The sequence below is a fragment of the Herpailurus yagouaroundi genome, unplaced genomic scaffold (genome assembly GCF_014898765.1).
Source record: "Herpailurus yagouaroundi ecotype Mexico unplaced genomic scaffold, PumYag 28, whole genome shotgun sequence".
Lineage (NCBI taxonomy): Eukaryota > Metazoa > Chordata > Mammalia > Carnivora > Felidae > Herpailurus > Herpailurus yagouaroundi.
In genome coordinates this window covers 130,967,962-130,987,242 of record NW_024412376.1, presented here as the reverse complement: position 1 = coordinate 130,987,242, position 19,281 = coordinate 130,967,962, and the positions used below count along the sequence as shown (strand labels likewise).

The 19,281-nt window shown below is 33.5% G+C and overlaps 1 protein-coding gene across 2 annotated transcripts in view; it reads right to left on the bottom strand.

Moving 5' to 3' along the window:
• Window positions 1–1,466: 1,466 nt before the first annotated feature.
• GNPDA2 (glucosamine-6-phosphate deaminase 2) overlaps window positions 1,467–19,281 on the bottom strand; it is a 30,171-nt gene continuing 12,356 nt past the window's right edge. For both annotated transcript variants that reach the window (XM_040484614.1, XM_040484620.1), the window contains exons 5-7: window positions 14,002–14,186; window positions 7,921–8,095; window positions 1,467–2,485 (exon numbers count right to left, since the gene is read on the bottom strand). In XM_040484614.1, the coding sequence (XP_040340548.1) occupies window positions 2,424–2,485; window positions 7,921–8,095; window positions 14,002–14,186 (422 nt within the window). In that variant the 3' untranslated portion in view covers window positions 1,467–2,423. The remainder of the gene's footprint in view (window positions 2,486–7,920; window positions 8,096–14,001; window positions 14,187–19,281) is intronic.

Genomic DNA, 19,281 nt, shown 5'->3' with positions numbered 1-19,281 from the left:
AGAAGATAGGATTTATTAAAATTGTGTATAGAAGTTAGTTACCTGTGATTTCATCCTTATATAACCTTAGATATCTTTCCTATCTCTTCTAGCTGTATTAGAACAGATGAAATATGAAATTCTGTAACAGTATTTTGGAAAATGGCAGTATATTTGAAACTAGAAGAGCATTTACATATAATTTCTAATACAGAGTGTTCTGTTCTACCATTACTTTCAGGAGAAAGAAGTTGGTACCTGACATGAAGTATACACCATGTGTATATATGTAATATTTGTATTTTATTAGTAGTCATAGAATTTGGACACATTTAGTTTTCTTCCTTTAAGCTCTTTTTAGGAAGCAATTTTACTTAAAGTAATAAAATATATTTTTCAAATTTTTTAATATAAGCTTAAGTTCTCTCCCCTGGTCACCCTACCAAACAGATGATTTTCATGGTTTAGAGTTGTGTGGATCCCTGATAGGACTTTGCTATACTAAGATTTTTGCAGATACTACAATAATGTAAATGAGTATTAGAATAGCCACCATTTATTGAGTTTAATATGTGACAGCCACTGAGCTGAGCTCCATAGGCATTGCGTCATTCAGCCTACACAGTCAAGATACAGATACTATTACCATCCTATCTTACAGGGCAAGAAGCTCAGACTCCCACATTGCCAGTGTCATTGACAGAGCTAGGATTTAAACAGTGGTTTCTTTATCCAAACCCCACCAGTTCTTAGCTACCATATTTTATTGCCTTGTGGAAATATCTATTAGCCTTCTTAGTTCTTTACTTAGCAGCAGCTTGGCCTCTGAGCTAGGGAGCTAGAGTCACCAGAAATCAGTTTGCTTGAGGACCTGAACCTAAAACCAGCACCTAACATCAGGGGCAGTGATGGTAAGATCTTCTAAACTGTGTCTCAGCTATGCCATTTAAAGCACAAAAGTTAACTACTGAACCATGTACTAAAACAGGTATCTTTAGCTATTTCACTATAATACTAGGACATTCTTAGTTAAGATTGTTTGTAGTAAACGGTACAATTTTATTACCAGGTGTGTGACTGGAAGATTATACTGACATACTAGTCACTTAAAGACCATTTGTAACACTTAAGGTTATTATAACTGCATTACCTGTAATTAAAGGAGCATATTTTATTTTAAACGTTATATTTATTTTTGTTTAATTTTTATTGTTAATACGTTTCAGTCACATTTCAATTAAGGTATGCTTAATTAAGTATGTTAAATAATGTTCTTCTACGTGCAAAATATGCAGAAGGGAGCATTTTTTATTCCCCAAGGAGTGACTAAGAAATTATAGGTAGAATCATTGCCTTTTCACTCAGATCTCCCCAAATGCATGATGGCAACAAACAAAAATAAATGCAGGCTCAATACAACTATTAATGTTGGAATCTCTCAGATGTGTGTATTCAGTTTCACTTCTGGAAATAAAATTTAGATAGCATTTGTTTATTATAAGCTTTATTTGAATTAAAGATAGAAAACAATATAGTTTTATTTGCAGTTTAATGATGCAAGTTGTTAATGGCAATCTAAAATAGTTTACAGTAATTCCTTTTATATATACTTTATCATGTATCTTTTTAGACATATAAGTAAGGAATAAAGCTAATCATTTATGAAGTTTAACAATAATCAGAAAATTGTCTTCAAAAGAATTTCCTTAAGAGTGTTGCTAGGTATAAAGTTCATAATTGCCAAAATACTTATTAAAAGCATGAACCCAAGTCATTAAATAAAAATAAGAGCACATTTGTAAAAAAAGTGCTGTAGAAGGTGGTGCACAAAAATCATGCACTTATACATACTTTCCAAAAGGACGTAAACTGTACTTTTAGGCACTGTCATTTCTTCAGATTTTCTGTTCCAACAATATACAGCAGGACTTTTCATGTCCAGATGCCACTGCAGGAAGGGGCTAAGGCAACCACGTGCAGAAAAGCTTGTGTGTGATGCACAGAAAATACAAAGATTACATTCCAAAACTAAAGGTTTGCAATGATTTTTTGATATCTGAAAGGTGGAGTGTCTTTATGTGATTAAAAAATAAAATTCTTGAGAATGCCACCAGATTCATATGAATGATACTTGATGTATATTCTTCACATTTAAAATGACTTGAAATTTTTAAACAGACATTTCATTTCTGCACTGTTTTATAGAGTGGCTGTGTGGCTTCTGTACTTTACAATAACAGCTATTTATGAGAGCCAACTACTTCTCCTAAACCTTAGTATAAAATGGACACATTGTAAATATGGAATGTTTAACATATAGGTATTGGACTTCAAAAATGACAGTCTTCAAAAAATCCCCATGTTTTATCATATTGCATAGCTGAAAATTCATCTACTTATAAAAGTGTTCTGTTCATTCAAGCAGAATTTTGCTCCAATCTCCTTCAATTTCCTTCTTTCATACTGTATAGTGGATCCACAAGTTTATTGTGCACATGCATTAAACCTTAAAGAAAAAAAGCACAGTTCTAGTTTTATTTTTAATTTTGAATTATATCTCATTTACTTTAGAAAATAGAAGAGCTTATAAGACAATAAGTATATCATTTCCTGTCTGATACAGAATAAAGTTTTATTGAAAAATGAAAATAGAAATATTCTATAATGGTTAGTTGTAACTACCTAGCAAACAGTAATTTACAGTATTTATGGAGCTGTAGATCTAGGATGTGTACAGATGCTTTGGGAGTAACCAGAAGTAGAAGCAGTTCTTGTCTTCAGAGCTTCAGTATGACAAAAATAACAAATGTGAATACTGACTTGATGAATACACTTTAATTATATCTGTAAGTGTGTTGAATTTGACCCTCTGGCATTTCCTCTACCAGACTCCAGCTAGGGACAGAACTGTTGTTACACTAGGATAGTATTACCCCATTCATTCATCTGGCAAGTTATTTTCCATTATTTTGGTGTGTGTGTTTACAGTAATAAGCCACACTGAAGGAAGTTAGTGAAAAAAAATCCAAGGTACTATTAAAAAGTTGGACAATCCAGGGGCGCCTAGGTGGCTCAGTCGGTTAAGCGTCCGACTTCGGCTCAGGTTGTGATCTCACAGTTTGTGGGTTTGAGCCCCGTGTCGGGCTCTGTGCTGACAGCTCAGAGCCTGGAGCCTGTTTCAGATTCTGTGTCTCCCTCTCTTTCTGCCCCTTCCCCACTTGCACTCTGTCTCTCTCTGTCTCAAAAATAAATAAACATTAAAAAAAAAAAAGTTGGACAATCCATATTTAAACGTTAACAAAAGAGTTAAACTTAGAATACAAGAAAAAATAGAGCAGTCAGTACTGAGCCATCTCTGACTCCCAAGTGCTGAGAATTGGAAGTTGCCCACCTGGCAGAAATCAAGTACAGCCCCAACTCTTAGGATGTAACAGAGCTAGAGACGGTTCAAGGAGTCTTTGAATCTCCCACATTAATATACGAATGTGTGTGAGCATGTGTGCATTTTTTTCTGAAGACAGTCTCTTCACCAGATTTTCAAAGTGGCCCATGACCCAGAAAGTGAAGAGCCATGACATGAACCCTGGTTTTTCTTTTTGCTCTTAACCCCTACCTTCCATTTTGCTTTAAAATTTTTGGAGTATAATCTGCCTGGCTAGCTCAGTTGGGAAGAGCAGGTGAGTATTGATTTCAGGGTTTAGTTCAAGCCATACGTTGGGTGTAGAGATTAAAAAAAAAAAGTATAATCTAGCCCTATTTTATCAATACACTTTAATGGTTCTCTGTTCTATTAACAGGAGCTTTTTCTGCTGCTTTGTTAGCTCTTCCTTACATTTGTGCTATTGCTTTTGCCATTTCCTCCCAATCTAAATGCTACTATCCATTTTCTGGGGCTTTGAATCCTATCAAGTTAGAAGTTAAACGATGCTATTTAACTCTTTCTCCTTATTTAATATCCTTTGGACTTCATGGGGATATTTATAGAATTCAGTGCTTAGATGGTTTCATAGTCTTGTGTTCTCCCATCTATCTACCTATCTGACTACCCACCATTTATCAAATGCCTCCAGTATACCAAGCAAACTTCTAGACAGTGAAATAATGCAGTGAACAAAACTTAAGTCCCCACCTCTATGGAGCTTTTATTTTAATGAAATACATTTTATTTTCTCAAATCACTTAATGAGCCAACTTTTTATGATACTGAGTCACCTACTTGCAGATAGGGATACTTGTTACATTTCTTTTTGCTAACACTATGGGAGACTATGTATTTGAAGGCACTTAAGCCCCTTGGCTGATGACACTAATTGGTAAATATACTTTATGTTTACCAAAAATATACACTAAAAGGTAATGTGTATAGTGCAGAAGAAATATTTGCTAATAAAAACTATCAGATGATATCTCCTATTTAAAATAGGATTTAACTGAAAAGTTTAATTCAATAACCAATATGTAAAGAGCAGTAAAATGGGGATAGAGAAAGCCAGGAGGAGAGGGAACAATAAAGACAAAGGTAATTTTAGCCACTTTGTTTAGAAGATGTATTCTCTTATGGAGAAGTAGCTATAATAAGGTTCATTCTACTTGATACAATTCATCTATCATTTACTTACAGCTTTGATCATGGAGATAATACATTAGAGATTTAAAACACAAAACAAAATAAACAAAAGTTCAACTCTATAAGATTTAACTATATATTGGCTGTAACTTTTAAACTTCAGGCTGTTTCCAAACTAGAAATTATTTTGAAAATTTTATTACTTGCATTTTGGAGGACACAAAGAATTTACTATGACCTAAGGTTAAACTGACAACTTTCAATACAAGAATTTGAAAGAAACAAATCATTGCTATTTAAATCACTAACAGACAAAAATAAATTGAATACTAAAACGTATAGACTTCCTGACATGTTGCCAGAAGTGAAATGTCATAGATTCTAAATGTCAGTTTTATGGTTTTGGCTCAATCTGAACTCATTTGACCTCTGTCAATCTATTGGAGCAGGGCCTACAAAGGATGAAGCCAAAAAAATGTTCACTATGATGATGATGTCTTGAAAATATATTCTCTTAACATAAAATAAGTTTTATATAAAATTAGCAAAAACAAATCAGAAAACATTCAATGTTAAACTATATTTTCCTGTGATTTACTGCTATCTTTTAAAAGGTATACCTGTATACTGAAATAAACTTCCATTAACTAATGATTTTTATTTTAGATGCAGTTAACCTAGATTTTCATAGAGAGCTAGATAATTAGAACCCTTTTAGGCACTTTTTAGTGATGGTAGAAGAAAGAGTAGGGATGTGAACAGAATACGAAGAATTATAGACGGTAACCACAAGATTCATATTCTCCAGTACATCTTGAAGTGATAGAATAACTCAATGAAGATACGGAAAATGTATAAAACTACATTTGAATATGCATAAATCTATGAATATTCAGTTCTACCCTGTATTAAAATACCGTACTATGAAATGAGGTCTGATATAACCTGAACAAGATCTCAATTCCATTTTTCTCCATATTGGAGGCACCCTGACTGAAGCTGATACCCTGAACCTCTTCAGAAATATATGCAGCTCCCCTGAGGTACAGAATACAGTGCCTTCAAAAGAGCAGTGTGGTGATTTTCTCATAGTCTACACTTCAAGATGTTTCAGAAGAGCTTACAATCTGATAGATGAATTAAAAGAACAAAGTATATATAATCACCTACCTCCTGTCTGTTTTAAATTACCTTTAAAATAGGTCGGAAGCAATTATTTTAGTATGAAAAACTAAAATTGCTTTTGGAAGCAGTTGTTATAGTATGAAAACCCAAACAAACAGAAATATGGTTTAGATAGCCAATTTATACCTATTCTATGAGGCAGTATAAGAGTGGACAAAAGCCTAGACTCCAGATAAGCGTGGTATCACTTAACCCGCTCTACCCACATACAAACTGACTTTGGGTGACAGTATCTCTATTAAGCCTGTTAACTCATCTATAAATGGGATTATATAAGAGTATCCACTTCATAGAATTGTGCAAATTAAGTAAATCAAGTATAATCCATTTAGAATAGTGACTGGTCATTTAATTATTATAGGCTATTGAGTATTTTATTAAATATTTACTTCACATAAAATGTAAACTTTTTCTGTAAAAAAACAAATGGACAAAGTCTGATAAGCACAGGGGTTTGAGGACTGCTGATATATTAAAATATGAGAATGTTAAAAAGAATCTCCTTAAAACCGGCATTAAATAAAATATGTGGATAATGGGGATTCCTCCTGTTAATTTTTTCAAGGAGTCTAGTATTTGAAATGAAATCCAAAAGACTACATACATGGGTAAAACTCCATCCAAGAGCTCTGTCATATTCACAACTCATGACAGATATTTCCGCTTTTACCTCTCAACTTATTAAACAGAAATTTTTCAGTTTAATTTGATATCTGTGTGGCTTGGCAAAAAAAAAAAAAAGTAATTTTGATGAAAATATAAATACTGGAAATAATAAGGAAATGTTTAAGTGAATTATGATACATCTACTTGACTATTATATAGTCATTAAATTTACTTTTGAAGAATATTTAGTAAAATAGGAAAATGCTCACAAGTTAAGTACAAATACAAACCATATAAACATCAAAATTGTGTTTGTTTACTGTTCATCCAACTTCCATCATTTGTGCATCACCTTCAAGATTTCTGCCACATTCACACATTTACATGAACTATGGAGTTAATTTAAAAATTTCCTTTAAATTGACATAATTTAAGTTACATACTATATTTCATGAATGAGACACTGAAGACTATAAGACACACATTATTTTATGTACCATTAAGAAAAAAAATGCTGACACGAATTTTAAACACATCCCAGTTTCAGACAAAACAGATGAAAAAAGATGTGTCTTAGAGGCAATAAAATATGGTAACTTCTTTAGCCCTGTCAAAGCAATTATATTTATGAAATATAGGTTTGATTGGCTCAGTATATTTTTTCTAATACATGTTAAATAAATACCTAGTTACTAGAGTAAGAAAATTAAAAATACATATTCATTCATGTAATAACAGTATTACACATAACTACATACTTTGTGAATTACTGACATGTGTGTCTCTATATATATGATCAGTTATATTTTCGTATCAGCTACAGGTACTTTATAAAGAGCACCTATTTATACAGCTTTTTATGTGTATATGTGGAATTCACTCTTAAGCAGAGAACGGGTTCTGAACAGTATAGTCCTTGAAAACCTGTTAAATCACCCATTACATCAAGCACTTGTGGTTTCATATATAAAACCTGGTACAGCAAGGTTTAAGAATTACTGAACTAGACTGCAGGAAGAGTCAAAAGGAAAATCTACATGCAGAAGTCTGGGCAGTCAAACCCTGCTTACTTGCAGAGTTTATTCCATACTGTTGACGCAGAACCATTATAACTACATGGGAATAATTTGAATTTGTGAAGATTAGATGAGATAGTGGGTGACCCAACCTATCTGCTGATTAGGTTCTATTTTAAACATAGCTTGGCGAGGGAGATGGAACAGGGAAACAATGGAAAAATCAGAACATATATACATTTCCTTTTGGGTTAATTTTGCATATACAATTATGAAAGTAAGTATTTTATTAAATTTGGATTCAAGAAAAATATTGTTCACTGAAAATACAGATTGAAGAGATTCTCTTCATGAAAAAAATAGGAAAATATTCTGAAAGCAACTATCATCTGCAGTGAGACTTTTCTATTTTCCTTAAAAAAAAAAAAAAAAACTGGCTAGTGTGTTGGTAAAAAGCCAGTTTTCAGTAGGCACAGTGCAGGATGTAACTCCATAGTCTCATTAAGTTTTAACTGTCATCTATAATGGAACGTTCTCACAATCTGCTTCTGAAATTTCAATGCTCACCTTTAAAGTATTTCACAGTTTTAACTCTTAATTCTAAAGTAGCATCTTCATCACACACAAAAATAGTTCGGGGATGCTGCTGGAAAGCGGAAACAGTCCACATGTGATTTACTCCTTCTTCTATTGCTTTGTAGAGAGCAAATGCCTTGTGTGCACCTGTTATGAGGATCATTACCTGGAAAATCATGACCATTACATATTAATTCTTAAAACATGTTTCAAATGACGAAAAAGCTTTTTTTTTTAAAGAAACAAAGATGCTAGCACCAATATTCTTCTGAAGGCAAAACAAAAATAAATAGCTACATATTTCTTCACAGTTCAAGAGTTTTATTTCTGTTCAAGATAAAAGGAAAGCATAAACTGTATCTCTCTTCTGGTTTATGAAAGTAAAATAGTATCTCTATAATGAGTATTACTGAATATACCATAATGCATATAGTTATTAATATATTAAATACTGACGTGCAGAAGAGCCCTGGGAGAATGAAGAAGAAAGAAAAGGGCTGTTTTGCAAAAGCAGAATTACAAGTCAGCAAAGAATTTATATAACCAAGAATGATATACCAATTGCTCTAGTCCAGACAAGCAATACAGTAGATATTACTTTGAAAGTAAGAGAAAGAAGCCTAAAGACTATTTCATTGAACATGTGCTATCTAAAGTTGTCTTGAAACAAAAACTAGATTTAAAAAAAGGATTAGGGATCTACTTAAATGCAAGAACTGCCCTTCAAGTACACATGACTGAGAATACCCTTATGAACTATAGAAAATCCAAGCTCTTGGTCCCCAATTCCTACAACCTATAATTCAAAGAACATGTGCAAATCAAAGTGGCTATGCATCAGAATAAATCCCTACCATTTTTAGCACTAAATCAATTCTATTTTATAAGTTAATCTAAACAATATATGTAATCTTTCAAACATGATTTTTTTTCATTGTAATGGTTAACTAAAAAATGAATATTAAGGTGGTTTTAATTCAAAAATATTGTAACATCATAAAAATTCTGCTTTGCCTATTTTAAAACCACACTTCTAAACTAGGAAGAAATTAAAGATTAATGAAACAGATACTATACTTATTTTATCAAGATTTAATACTTTTCATTTTGAAGCTATACATACTCATTACTATTAGAGCCCATGAACTGAGAGATATGTATGAATTTCTACAAATGTTCTTATTGAGATTTCTTGTTCTTAAGTATAAAGATCTAGGCTAGTGGAAAATTCATTATAGCATCATCACATAAAAGCTTTGTTTTTTTAAAAAACTGTATTTGATATAATAAGGTAAGCATAACACAGATTAACAGATTTGTTAATTAGTTTTCCCTGCTGGATATTATTAACCAGTGTTTTGTTTCTTAAGAGTAATATATGTGTTATAGAGGCATTAAAAAAAAAAATACAGGTTCTTTGTTTCATCCTGTCTTTCAATTTATAATGTTTGGAGTTAGGACCCAGGAACCAGGGTCCCCTAAGTGATTATTAAGCAATCTGGCAGAAGTCCTTAGACTAACACCTGAGAAGTCTCTACCAAGTTTCTTTCATGCTTTCTTAAATCTAGTGATTACGGCATAAAGGATACTTTCTCAAGTTTTATTTTAAGACACCGTCAAAATATGATTTGGTGGTTACAAAGTTCAAACACTGAACTTAGCACTTTCCTTGAATTACCTCATTTATCTCCTCAAAACAACAGCATGAGATACTGTTCTTATTCACATTTTACAGAAAATGAAATAGAAGCACAGATATTCTGTAACTTGCCCAATATTCCTGTAAGACTAAGATATAAACAAGTCTTATTCCAGGGTCTGTATCCTTAACTACATTAGATTGTCTCTTGAGAAATAAGGAAACTGTTAAAAGGTCTGCCAATTAGACAATATGAGCTAACTGTCATTACTGAAGCAAATAATGTAAAATAGTAATGGGAGAAGTGGCAACAAATTTCTATGTTGAATGTATACTGTGAAAAAACAAAGACAAACATTTACCAATGAGTAAGGGTAAATACACAGTATTATGAAAAGAGTGAAATGAAAGGAAGCTGCTGAAAGTCCGGTGTGGGATGAAGAATTACTCATTAGTGTGTGTGCAAGCCTAAGACATACATAACCTTTAACTGAGAATTAAGAAGATATATCTAGAAGAAATGAAAAAAATGTTGCTCTCGGAATGTAATTTGATGGTGATATGTGATTAGTTTTACTCTACGCACTCCAGTATTCTCAAGGAAAGTATTTCTCACATGAAAAAGCTTTAGAGTAGCTCCTATCTGAAACCAAGTCTTTAAAGATAAGCAGGAAAGCTCCACACAGGGGGCATGTCAGACAGTTATGGGGTGGTCAGTAAAAAGCTAGAAATTTGGTAAGGCTGGAGTATAGGAAAATGAAAGGAAATGCTTGAACACTGGTGGAGATCTGATAATACAGAATCTTGTTATGGCAGAGAGGCTAGGCTTCATTTTTTGATAGAATAATAGGGCATCAGAGACTCTTAATTACATAGGTAAGTAATAAACTGAACTATGGTTTTGAAAAAAATAATTCAGACTGTAACACATAGAACGTGATAAAGAATGGATATCGCCATGATTTAAAATGGGTTTGCAATAATTCTTGAAAAAACTGATATAGGCTTAATAGGCAGTGGTGATAGAGGGAGGGCAGGATCCTTATTTACCTTTAAGTAGTTTATTAAATACTTGGAATTTGGTGACTCATTAGATGTAGAGAAGATGCTGAGAATGACCCATGTTTCAAGCTCAGATAATCTTCATGGTGAGTGCTGTTATTCACCAAGAGAGGGAATATTCAGAAGAGAAAGGCAAATTTGGTAGAAAGATAAATTTAAATTTTGGACAGTGTAAGTATACAAGGAGTCTTTAAACATCTCGATGTCAGCTAGAAGTTGGAAATATGAAACTTGAACCTTCAGAAAGTTAAGATAAAGATATGTATTATTATTACTGTACTGAGAGTACTTTATCTTTTTGGAATAGTAATAAAACTACAGAAAGAATGTTACAAAAAGTTACTGCTGTTGACTTATTTAAAAAAAAAAAAAAAGTCATGCTCTAAAGCATGCAGAGTGGATATACAGTTCCAGGATGAAACCCTAGGGAACAACAATATTCAAGACGCAGATGAAGGAAGAACAGCCTGGGAAGCAGACTGAGAAGGAATGCTCAGAAAGAAAGAAGAATGCTAGAGTTTTATGATGGAAGGAATGGTCAACGTTCGTAGATGATGAAAAGACACCCAGTTGGACCAGAACTGCAGAGAAGATGCCAGTTTTAGCAATGAAGAAATCATTGGTGATGTCAGTGATTTCCAGTAAAGCAACAAAATCAAAAGCAGATTTTTAAGTTTTATTAGTTTTTCTTATGTCATCTTAAGAATAAATATCTAAAGCATTACAATAATATATAACAAATATAAATGTTACAACGGTGAAAAAAATTTATCTTTTCTTTTGAAATTACCTTTAGAACATATGACAATATCTTTAAATATACCTCAGTAAAAACAAATTTGAATCCTTTGAAGGCAGATTTAGCTTTTGACATAGAGCCAAAAGTCAATAAAAATCAGATCTGATGGTTCAAGTAAATAACCAAGCTGTGGATAGAACTAACCTTGTCTAACATGAATCATGAACATAATAATGCATTAAAACTATTCCCCAAAGTTATTAAATACTTATTATATTGCAGGCATTGTAAGGTACTAGATATATATGACCTATAAACTCACAGGATTGTAAGTTAGTAAGAAAAAAGATATTAAACCAGTAAACATACAAGAACAATCAGAAATTGTGAAAAGTGCAAATAAAGGAAAAGAAAAATGGTCTGAGAGAAAATAGAAAAAAGTAACTCTGATTATGAGGATTATGGTTAAGAAAGGGGTTTCTGAATGTTGAAAACTGTAAGGTGCCATTTCACCTAAGCAAGGTCCAGAAAAGTAGAGCATTTCACACACACCATTAGTGTGAAGGCCTCAAGCCAAGGAAAGAGTGATAAAGTAGTGACGGGTGTGGTTCCTTATCTAGTTGACAATTCCCAATCTTAAAGAAACCTGTAATAACTTCCAGGGTGTCACCTCCAGGGTGTGTACAGAGGTCTTCATTAACCAAGTTGCCAAAATGACACTGCTTAGTGATGAACTAATTAACCACTTAGGAATTTACTTTCCTATTCAAATGTATTTTCCATTTAACAGTAGCATCTGCCCCATACACTGATTCAAAGTTCTATTAAGTGTATTTTTTAATTTAAAAAAAATTTTTTTTAACATTTATTTATTTATTTATTTATTTACTTTTGAGAGACAGAGAAAGAGCACAAAGAGGGAGATGGGCAGAGAGAAGGAGACACAGAATTAGAAGCAGGCTCCAGGCTCTGAGCTGTCAGCACAGAGCCTGACACAGAGCTCTAACTCACAAACTGTGAGATCGTGACCCGAGCCGAACTCGGACGCTTAACCGATTGAGCCACCCAGGCGCCCTTAAGTGTTATTTTTTAAAATATTTTATTTTTAAGTAATCTCTACACCCAACGTGGGGCTTGCACTCACAACCCTGAGGCTAGAGTCGCATGCTCTACTGACCAAGCCAGTCAGGCACTCCTTAAATGTATTTGTTCTTAATGAAACTGAAATTGAAGAGCAGCTTACATCACAGCTAATACCACTGGCAAATGAAAATCTGTACATTAAGCTCCTTAAAATTAAACATAAGAAAATCATTAAGTACTATGACATGATATTTATTTCAAAAGAATGCTATAAAAATCAAAGTACTAAGTCCCCTGGGAAAATAAGAGTCCTACAATAGTTCTGCCATAATGATTTATAATCATGCTAGGAGTGAAAATTGTGAGGTGAGTGAGTGGCATCATAAAATCTTGTTGGAAAAACTGACCAAAAGAAAATCAATACTTGAACAACCCTCTGGTCATTCTAAGAATTAATGTAAGTACGTTATAACTTTAATCTGATTAAATGGAAGAAATCTATTTGTATAACTTCCATATTTTAGAAATACAATTGCTCTAAAATCTTTTTTCAACTTATAAAATTTCAATCCTTGAAAGGCCTTTCTTCATATAGTGGAAGTGATAACTTCCACATGAAAAACTACATTTTGAATGACAGTTGCTAGGTGTACATTAAAGTCTAGACATATTTACATTAAGATCATTTACTTACTCATCATAACTTTTCTGTACACTTTACTCAAAACCTATCCCATCTTGTTGCCACAAAAGAAAGGAATTTCCATATAATGTAGCCACTTAGAATCATGAGCTGACTATAATTTTTTCTCTTATTCTCAGGGAAGGAAATGAAAGCCCAATTAAAAATTAAAAAAATTAGGGGGCGCCTGGTGGCTCAGTTGGTTAAGTGTCTGACTCTTGATTTTGGCTCAGGTCATGATCTTGCAGTTTGTGGGTGCAAGCCCATGTCAGGCTCTGTGTAGACAGTACAGAGGCTGCTTAGGATTCTCTCTCTCAAAATAAATAAATAAACTTTAAAAAACATGATGGTTCTTTACAAAAAAATTAAAAAGGAGGGAAGTTCTGTGCAGAGTTCTTGTCTTTTTAAGTATACCAAATTTAGAACAGATCCAGCCTTAGACGGGTTCTTTTTCTGTTGGAAACTAACTGGCTATCCTCCTACAGTCAAGATGTACTTTACACTGAATTATCCCAAGCCTCCAAAATTACCTACAGCCTAGGGCTGTAACTAGCCTCATAGTCCTTTCACCAGATTATTTCACTTAGAAACAGACCATTTGATCAGTATAATTTTAGAAACTCAAACTGTAACGCAAGGAATAGGCACATGAAGCAGTACTCCAAAAGGGATGGTACCTAATTCTTAGTTTACATAAGCTACAAAAACTTAATTTAGTTAAATTTTAAACACTGCAATGAGACTTACAGAAGCTACTGAAAGCTAGGTAACAATTTACATTGTGAATAGGATGTAACCAAAATATCACTAATTTGGTGCTGTATTTCCTCCAAAATCTATAGACATCAAAGAATATTTAATTCTTACTTCTCTTGCATCCATCACTGTCCCCACGCCAACTGTTAGAGCCATAGTTGGCACCTTCGATAAATCTCCATCAAAATATTTAGCATTTGCCAAAATGGTGTCCATCGCTAGAGTCTTTAATCTTGTCCTTGACACTAAACTGGATCCTGGCTCATTGAAAGCGATATGGCCATCTGGACCAATTCCTTTTAAAAGAAGTATACATACACATATACACATAAAGTAAATAAGGTTTCCCAAAGTTCAAGTTGTTTTAAAGAGCAAAGTCATAAACACGCTCACCTTGTTTTATTTGATAGCCGGATATCTAATGCTGCATGAAAATATTTGTTCCTGTATTTGATTCAACAAGTATTTCAATGTTTTCCACATGCTTAGCACTGAGCAAGAACGATTGTAATAGCAGTAAAATTAAGTATTACCTTATATCAGCATAACACTTCACAGTTTATAAAGCATTTTTTGCATCTCAACAACACATATTTAAAAATCTTTAAGATAGTCTTATTAGGCCTATCTATTCGCCTCATCTCCCCACCTGTTTTTGAGCTCAACGCTTTGTTTTGAGTGCAAGCTTCTCCCGCTTGCACTCTCTCAAAAATAAACAAAGAAACTCTGGCATTCAAGGGTAATACATGACTTATTCAAGATAACAATTTAGTAAATACTGAGACAAAACTGAAATCTAAATCTTCTGATGCCTAACACAGTGGTGTTTAATACTTTAACTTGGCTTGGTTCTAGTCTAGATGGGGCAATTAACTACTCGACCTCCCTGTAGCAGTTTCCTCACTTACAAAAATGTCTAGAACGGATAATACTGGGCAGTAGTTTGCTTCAGACTTTTTTGACTAGAAATATATTTGACACTGCAATCTAGTAGTACACATGTAAACACATAAACACAAACCAAAGTAATTAAAAACAAGAACGCATGAAACAATACTTACCCCTGCTAGGAGCCATTCTATTTAATTCTATTTCATTAGCGAAACACACAAAAGGGAAATGCTAAATGTGAATGACTATATTGATTTCATGACTTAATAATGGGTGACAACTACAACTTGAAAACACTGCTTTAAACAGACATACTGACAGTTCTAATATTCTAGGATCGCCTCTAAATAATAGATGGGAACATGACATTCCTTATTTGAATGAAATTGGAAATGAATCTTTTTGTAAAATGAAGAATCTCTATAGCATGAATAAATCAAGTTTTACACATGGGTACTCTAATAGATTTCTGACAACCTCAATGAAAAAATAAACTCATACGTTCTGAGTCAAAATATGTTACATTTATATTCTTCATATTAACTTTAATGATAGATATGTGTATTTTACTGACTCTTAACCTCTTAACCTACAAGTCTAACCAATTTCTCCCAGGTTACAACAAAGCAAAAAATGACAACAAATAACCTGGTTTTGATGGAAGAAATGAAATCTAAGGGAGCAGATATAAGCTACCAAAGCACTACATTCTAGAAATTTTTAATGTGGTGACCTAAAGTCTGACCCACATGTGGTTAATATGTATGGACTTTTTCCATTAGTGTATATCTGCTTGTTAATAAAATTTTTAAATTAAAAATATGAATTTCTCTCTAGATTGGTAAAATTGTTCTGTTTCTCCTCTTAAGTGTACATCGGTGCAAATATTTACATTTTTCTATTTATGTATAAAGAAGAAAGGATAGAACCATGAAAATAAAAGTTCCAGAAAAAATAGGAAGTCCTCAAGGATCAACACCAGTGTTGTCAGTGGTGATGTGGGTCATACAAAAGTGTACAGTACAGCTGAAATTATCAGTAGTGTCAATACAGCCCCTTACTAACCAAGAGTAACTATCAGAAATTGAGCTTCCTGATATATTTTAAAAGTGTTCAGAATGTTTCATAAAGCTTTACAAAACTTTCTTTAAAATAATCATGAAATGTAACAACCATGGCAAATTCCAGTATTTAAGTCAACCTAATACATTAGCACCTTTATGAAATATCTCTAAAACCTCAGGATCTAGATTACATGCCTTTCCTATGTCCCTAAAGTTCTGTGGGGTAGAATGTAAATTTCACTGGAGTAAGGACTCTCTCTCTCTAACCTTACTTACTTACTTAATTACTGTATCCTTACCTCTTAGAACAATACAGGACACATAGGAGGCCCTCAATGAATAATGGCTGAAGAGATGAACAGATGGTTGCTATTCTTTGGTATGCTCAGTATACTTTCTCCCTCCTCCTCCTACACTGCTCTGCTTCCCTCACAATTGAGGGGACCTTAATCTACTCTGTATCTCTCTGAGGGAGGATGATTGTGGTCTAGTGATAAATACTTGTCCCCAGCTGAAACAATCAGAATTTCTCTCAGGAAATTCTGAAAATTGAGCAAGGATGCAGAAAAGAAAAAAGGTATCTAGAGCTGAGGTATTTGATGATAGCACTGCAGGAGAGGGTCCATGAGTTCCTACTTTGGAGATCTCAGGCTCCTTCATTCTTGTTCTTCCAAAGACTTGGTTGTTTCAACCCATCTCCAAATTCTGTGAGTTAGCCTAGAATCATTCCAACTAATTCACTTTTGGTCCCAAAATAAGTCACAGTTACTTTCAAACCAAAGAATCTAATCATGTAACCAAAGAAGAAGGTTAAAGTTTTCCCCACTGTCTTATTTTTATTTTTTTAAAAACAGTACCTTAAAATAATTTTAAAGTTAGTAATACCTTAGTTTATTTATAAAATTTCATATTTGTATATTTTATTGCTGGGGGTAGGTAAGGGATTGCACGACACACTTTGCTCTTTCTCTTAACAAATCTGTCGTCACAGAAAGAATGAGAACTTCAGAGATTATACATTTTCCTTTTTTCCTTTCTACTGAGGAAAGGGAATTCCTATTCTATTTACCAGGAGTAAGAAATGATGTGTTGACAGTCTTAAGCTCTTCTTATCCTACTATTTCAAATTCAGGTGTAAGGAATAGGAAAACCCATTTTGGCCTCAAGCCCAACCTGAAATCTCTAATCCAACTTTACCTTTATTAAGGCTGTTATTTTGATCCCATTTGGCTCAGTTCTTAGTGTTTTTATTAACCAACAAACCCTGGAACAAAAGAAGGGTAAGTGATAAGACCCAGATACCAAGCCTCATCTTGAAAATCCAATAACAAACCTAGATCAACAAAAGCAAAGAATCAAATGAGATTCTTTCATGAGTATACATCCAATAATAGGGTACCCCCAAATAGGAAAAAGTTCAAAGAAAATGCAATAAGCTAACCCTCCTCCCTGTATACACAGAGTAATTATGTCCTTTGAATGGACCATGACATGACTACAGTGAAGATGTTAATGTAAGAGGAAGGAAATCATCTTTTTATATACATATATATATATATATATATGTCAGGGGAGAATGACTACAGGAAGCTTAAGAACAAAAATTGTTTAAAAAACAGGTTCTTTCTAGAAGTAAGAGTCAGTCATAAACATAAATAACTATAATTTATACTCTATCTGTTCCAAATGGAAAACTAAGGTGACTTATAGTAAGGTAATATACCAAAATCTAAAAAGAAATGAGAAATGACTTAAAGCTATGGGGAAAGAAGAAAGTCCTACTAGAAATCTTTGATACGAGCACCTGGGTGGCTCAGTCAGTTAAGCATCCGCTCCTGGTTTCAGCTCAGGTCATGATCTCATGGGCCGTGGGATTGAGCCCCACGTCGGACTCTGAGCTGACAGCACAGAGCCTGCCTGGGATTCTCTCTCCCTCTCACTCTGCCCCTCCCCCACTCTCTCTCTCTCTCAAAATAAATAAATAAACCGAAAAAAATAAAAATCTTTGACAAGGGACATTCAACCTTACACATCACTTTAAGTTATAAATGCTTTCTGAGAAGCGGACAGAAAAAGAAAATGGAGTTTAGTTCTTATGTTCTCCCCCCAACCCCAGTAAATTCTATTTCCTAGCATTGAATCCCCAAGGGATTTGTCACATGGATCCTTATGTAAGGCAAATAAATTAACAGGAAAAAAGATACTCAAATGAAAAAGTAAACAAGATATTTTTCATTAAGCCATGTTTAATAATGAACCTCTAATAACTACCATGCCTTTTTGTATGACGGTAAATGAGTGCAAATATGTCTTGATATAACTAAAATATAGACACATTATGTATAATTATATTACAGTAATTAGGTATACATTATAGTAATTCTACTTGATTTTGGTATGTAGTTTAGAAAATATGAAGAATGCATGGGTAATGCATTCCTTCAACATTCCCCAATACAAACTGCCTTAGTCTTGATACTGACAAGTACAAATGGTAATTATCTCAGAATTAAGCCATATGGACAAAACTGGAATGCAAATGCTTTCCAGGAATACTGAAATATTAGCAAATTTTATTAAAACATAGATAACTTTCAATTTTGAAAAGCAAAACAGCCTAGCTTGGATTCTTGCTCAGAGAACAACCATCCCATCTATAAAAGAAAGTAAATGATACCGGCTCTGCTATGTGGAGATAAAAATTTCCTCAAAGAGAAAATTTCAATCTCACTCAATACGCTTAGAAGTAACCCAGTAAAAAAGCAGGAAATTCAATAAACTACAGAACAATTATTTCAGCATCTACAGTTCAGAAAGAGAAGTCTGATGTACCAACCACTATGCAAGACGTTTTACATGTTATAACATAGTTCTCACAAGTTTTGGAATGGTTAATATTAATTCCTGTTTTACAAATGACTTAATTATACTGAACTTCAATAAATTTCTCAAAGTCATATAGATAATAAGTGGCCAAAACAGAATGCAAATTTATGCCTGACTGTAATACCCAAATTTTCCCCAAGGGCAATCAACCACCTCAACCATACTTGGCCACCTCAACCATAAATTAACGTCAATGTACAGCTCTACTAAAGATCTAATTCATGTACTTTTAAGCAATCTTCTAGTAAATTAAATATAAGATCTATCCAGAGAACTTAATGTTAGCTTAGAGCTTTGGCATGTTTAATTGCATAATAAAAACTTTGGCACAAATCAATTTTAGCTCCAGTTTAGTTGATGTTATTCTTATGGTAATTAATTAGCTGTCCCAGAGGCTTCATAATAATTACAGAAAACCATGTTGTCATTACAAAGAAAGACACTTCTGGAGCACCTAGGTGGCTCAGGTGGCTGAGCGTCCAACACTTGATATTGGCTTGGCTCAGGTCATTATCTTGCAGTCATGAGATCCAGGCCCACATCAGGCTCC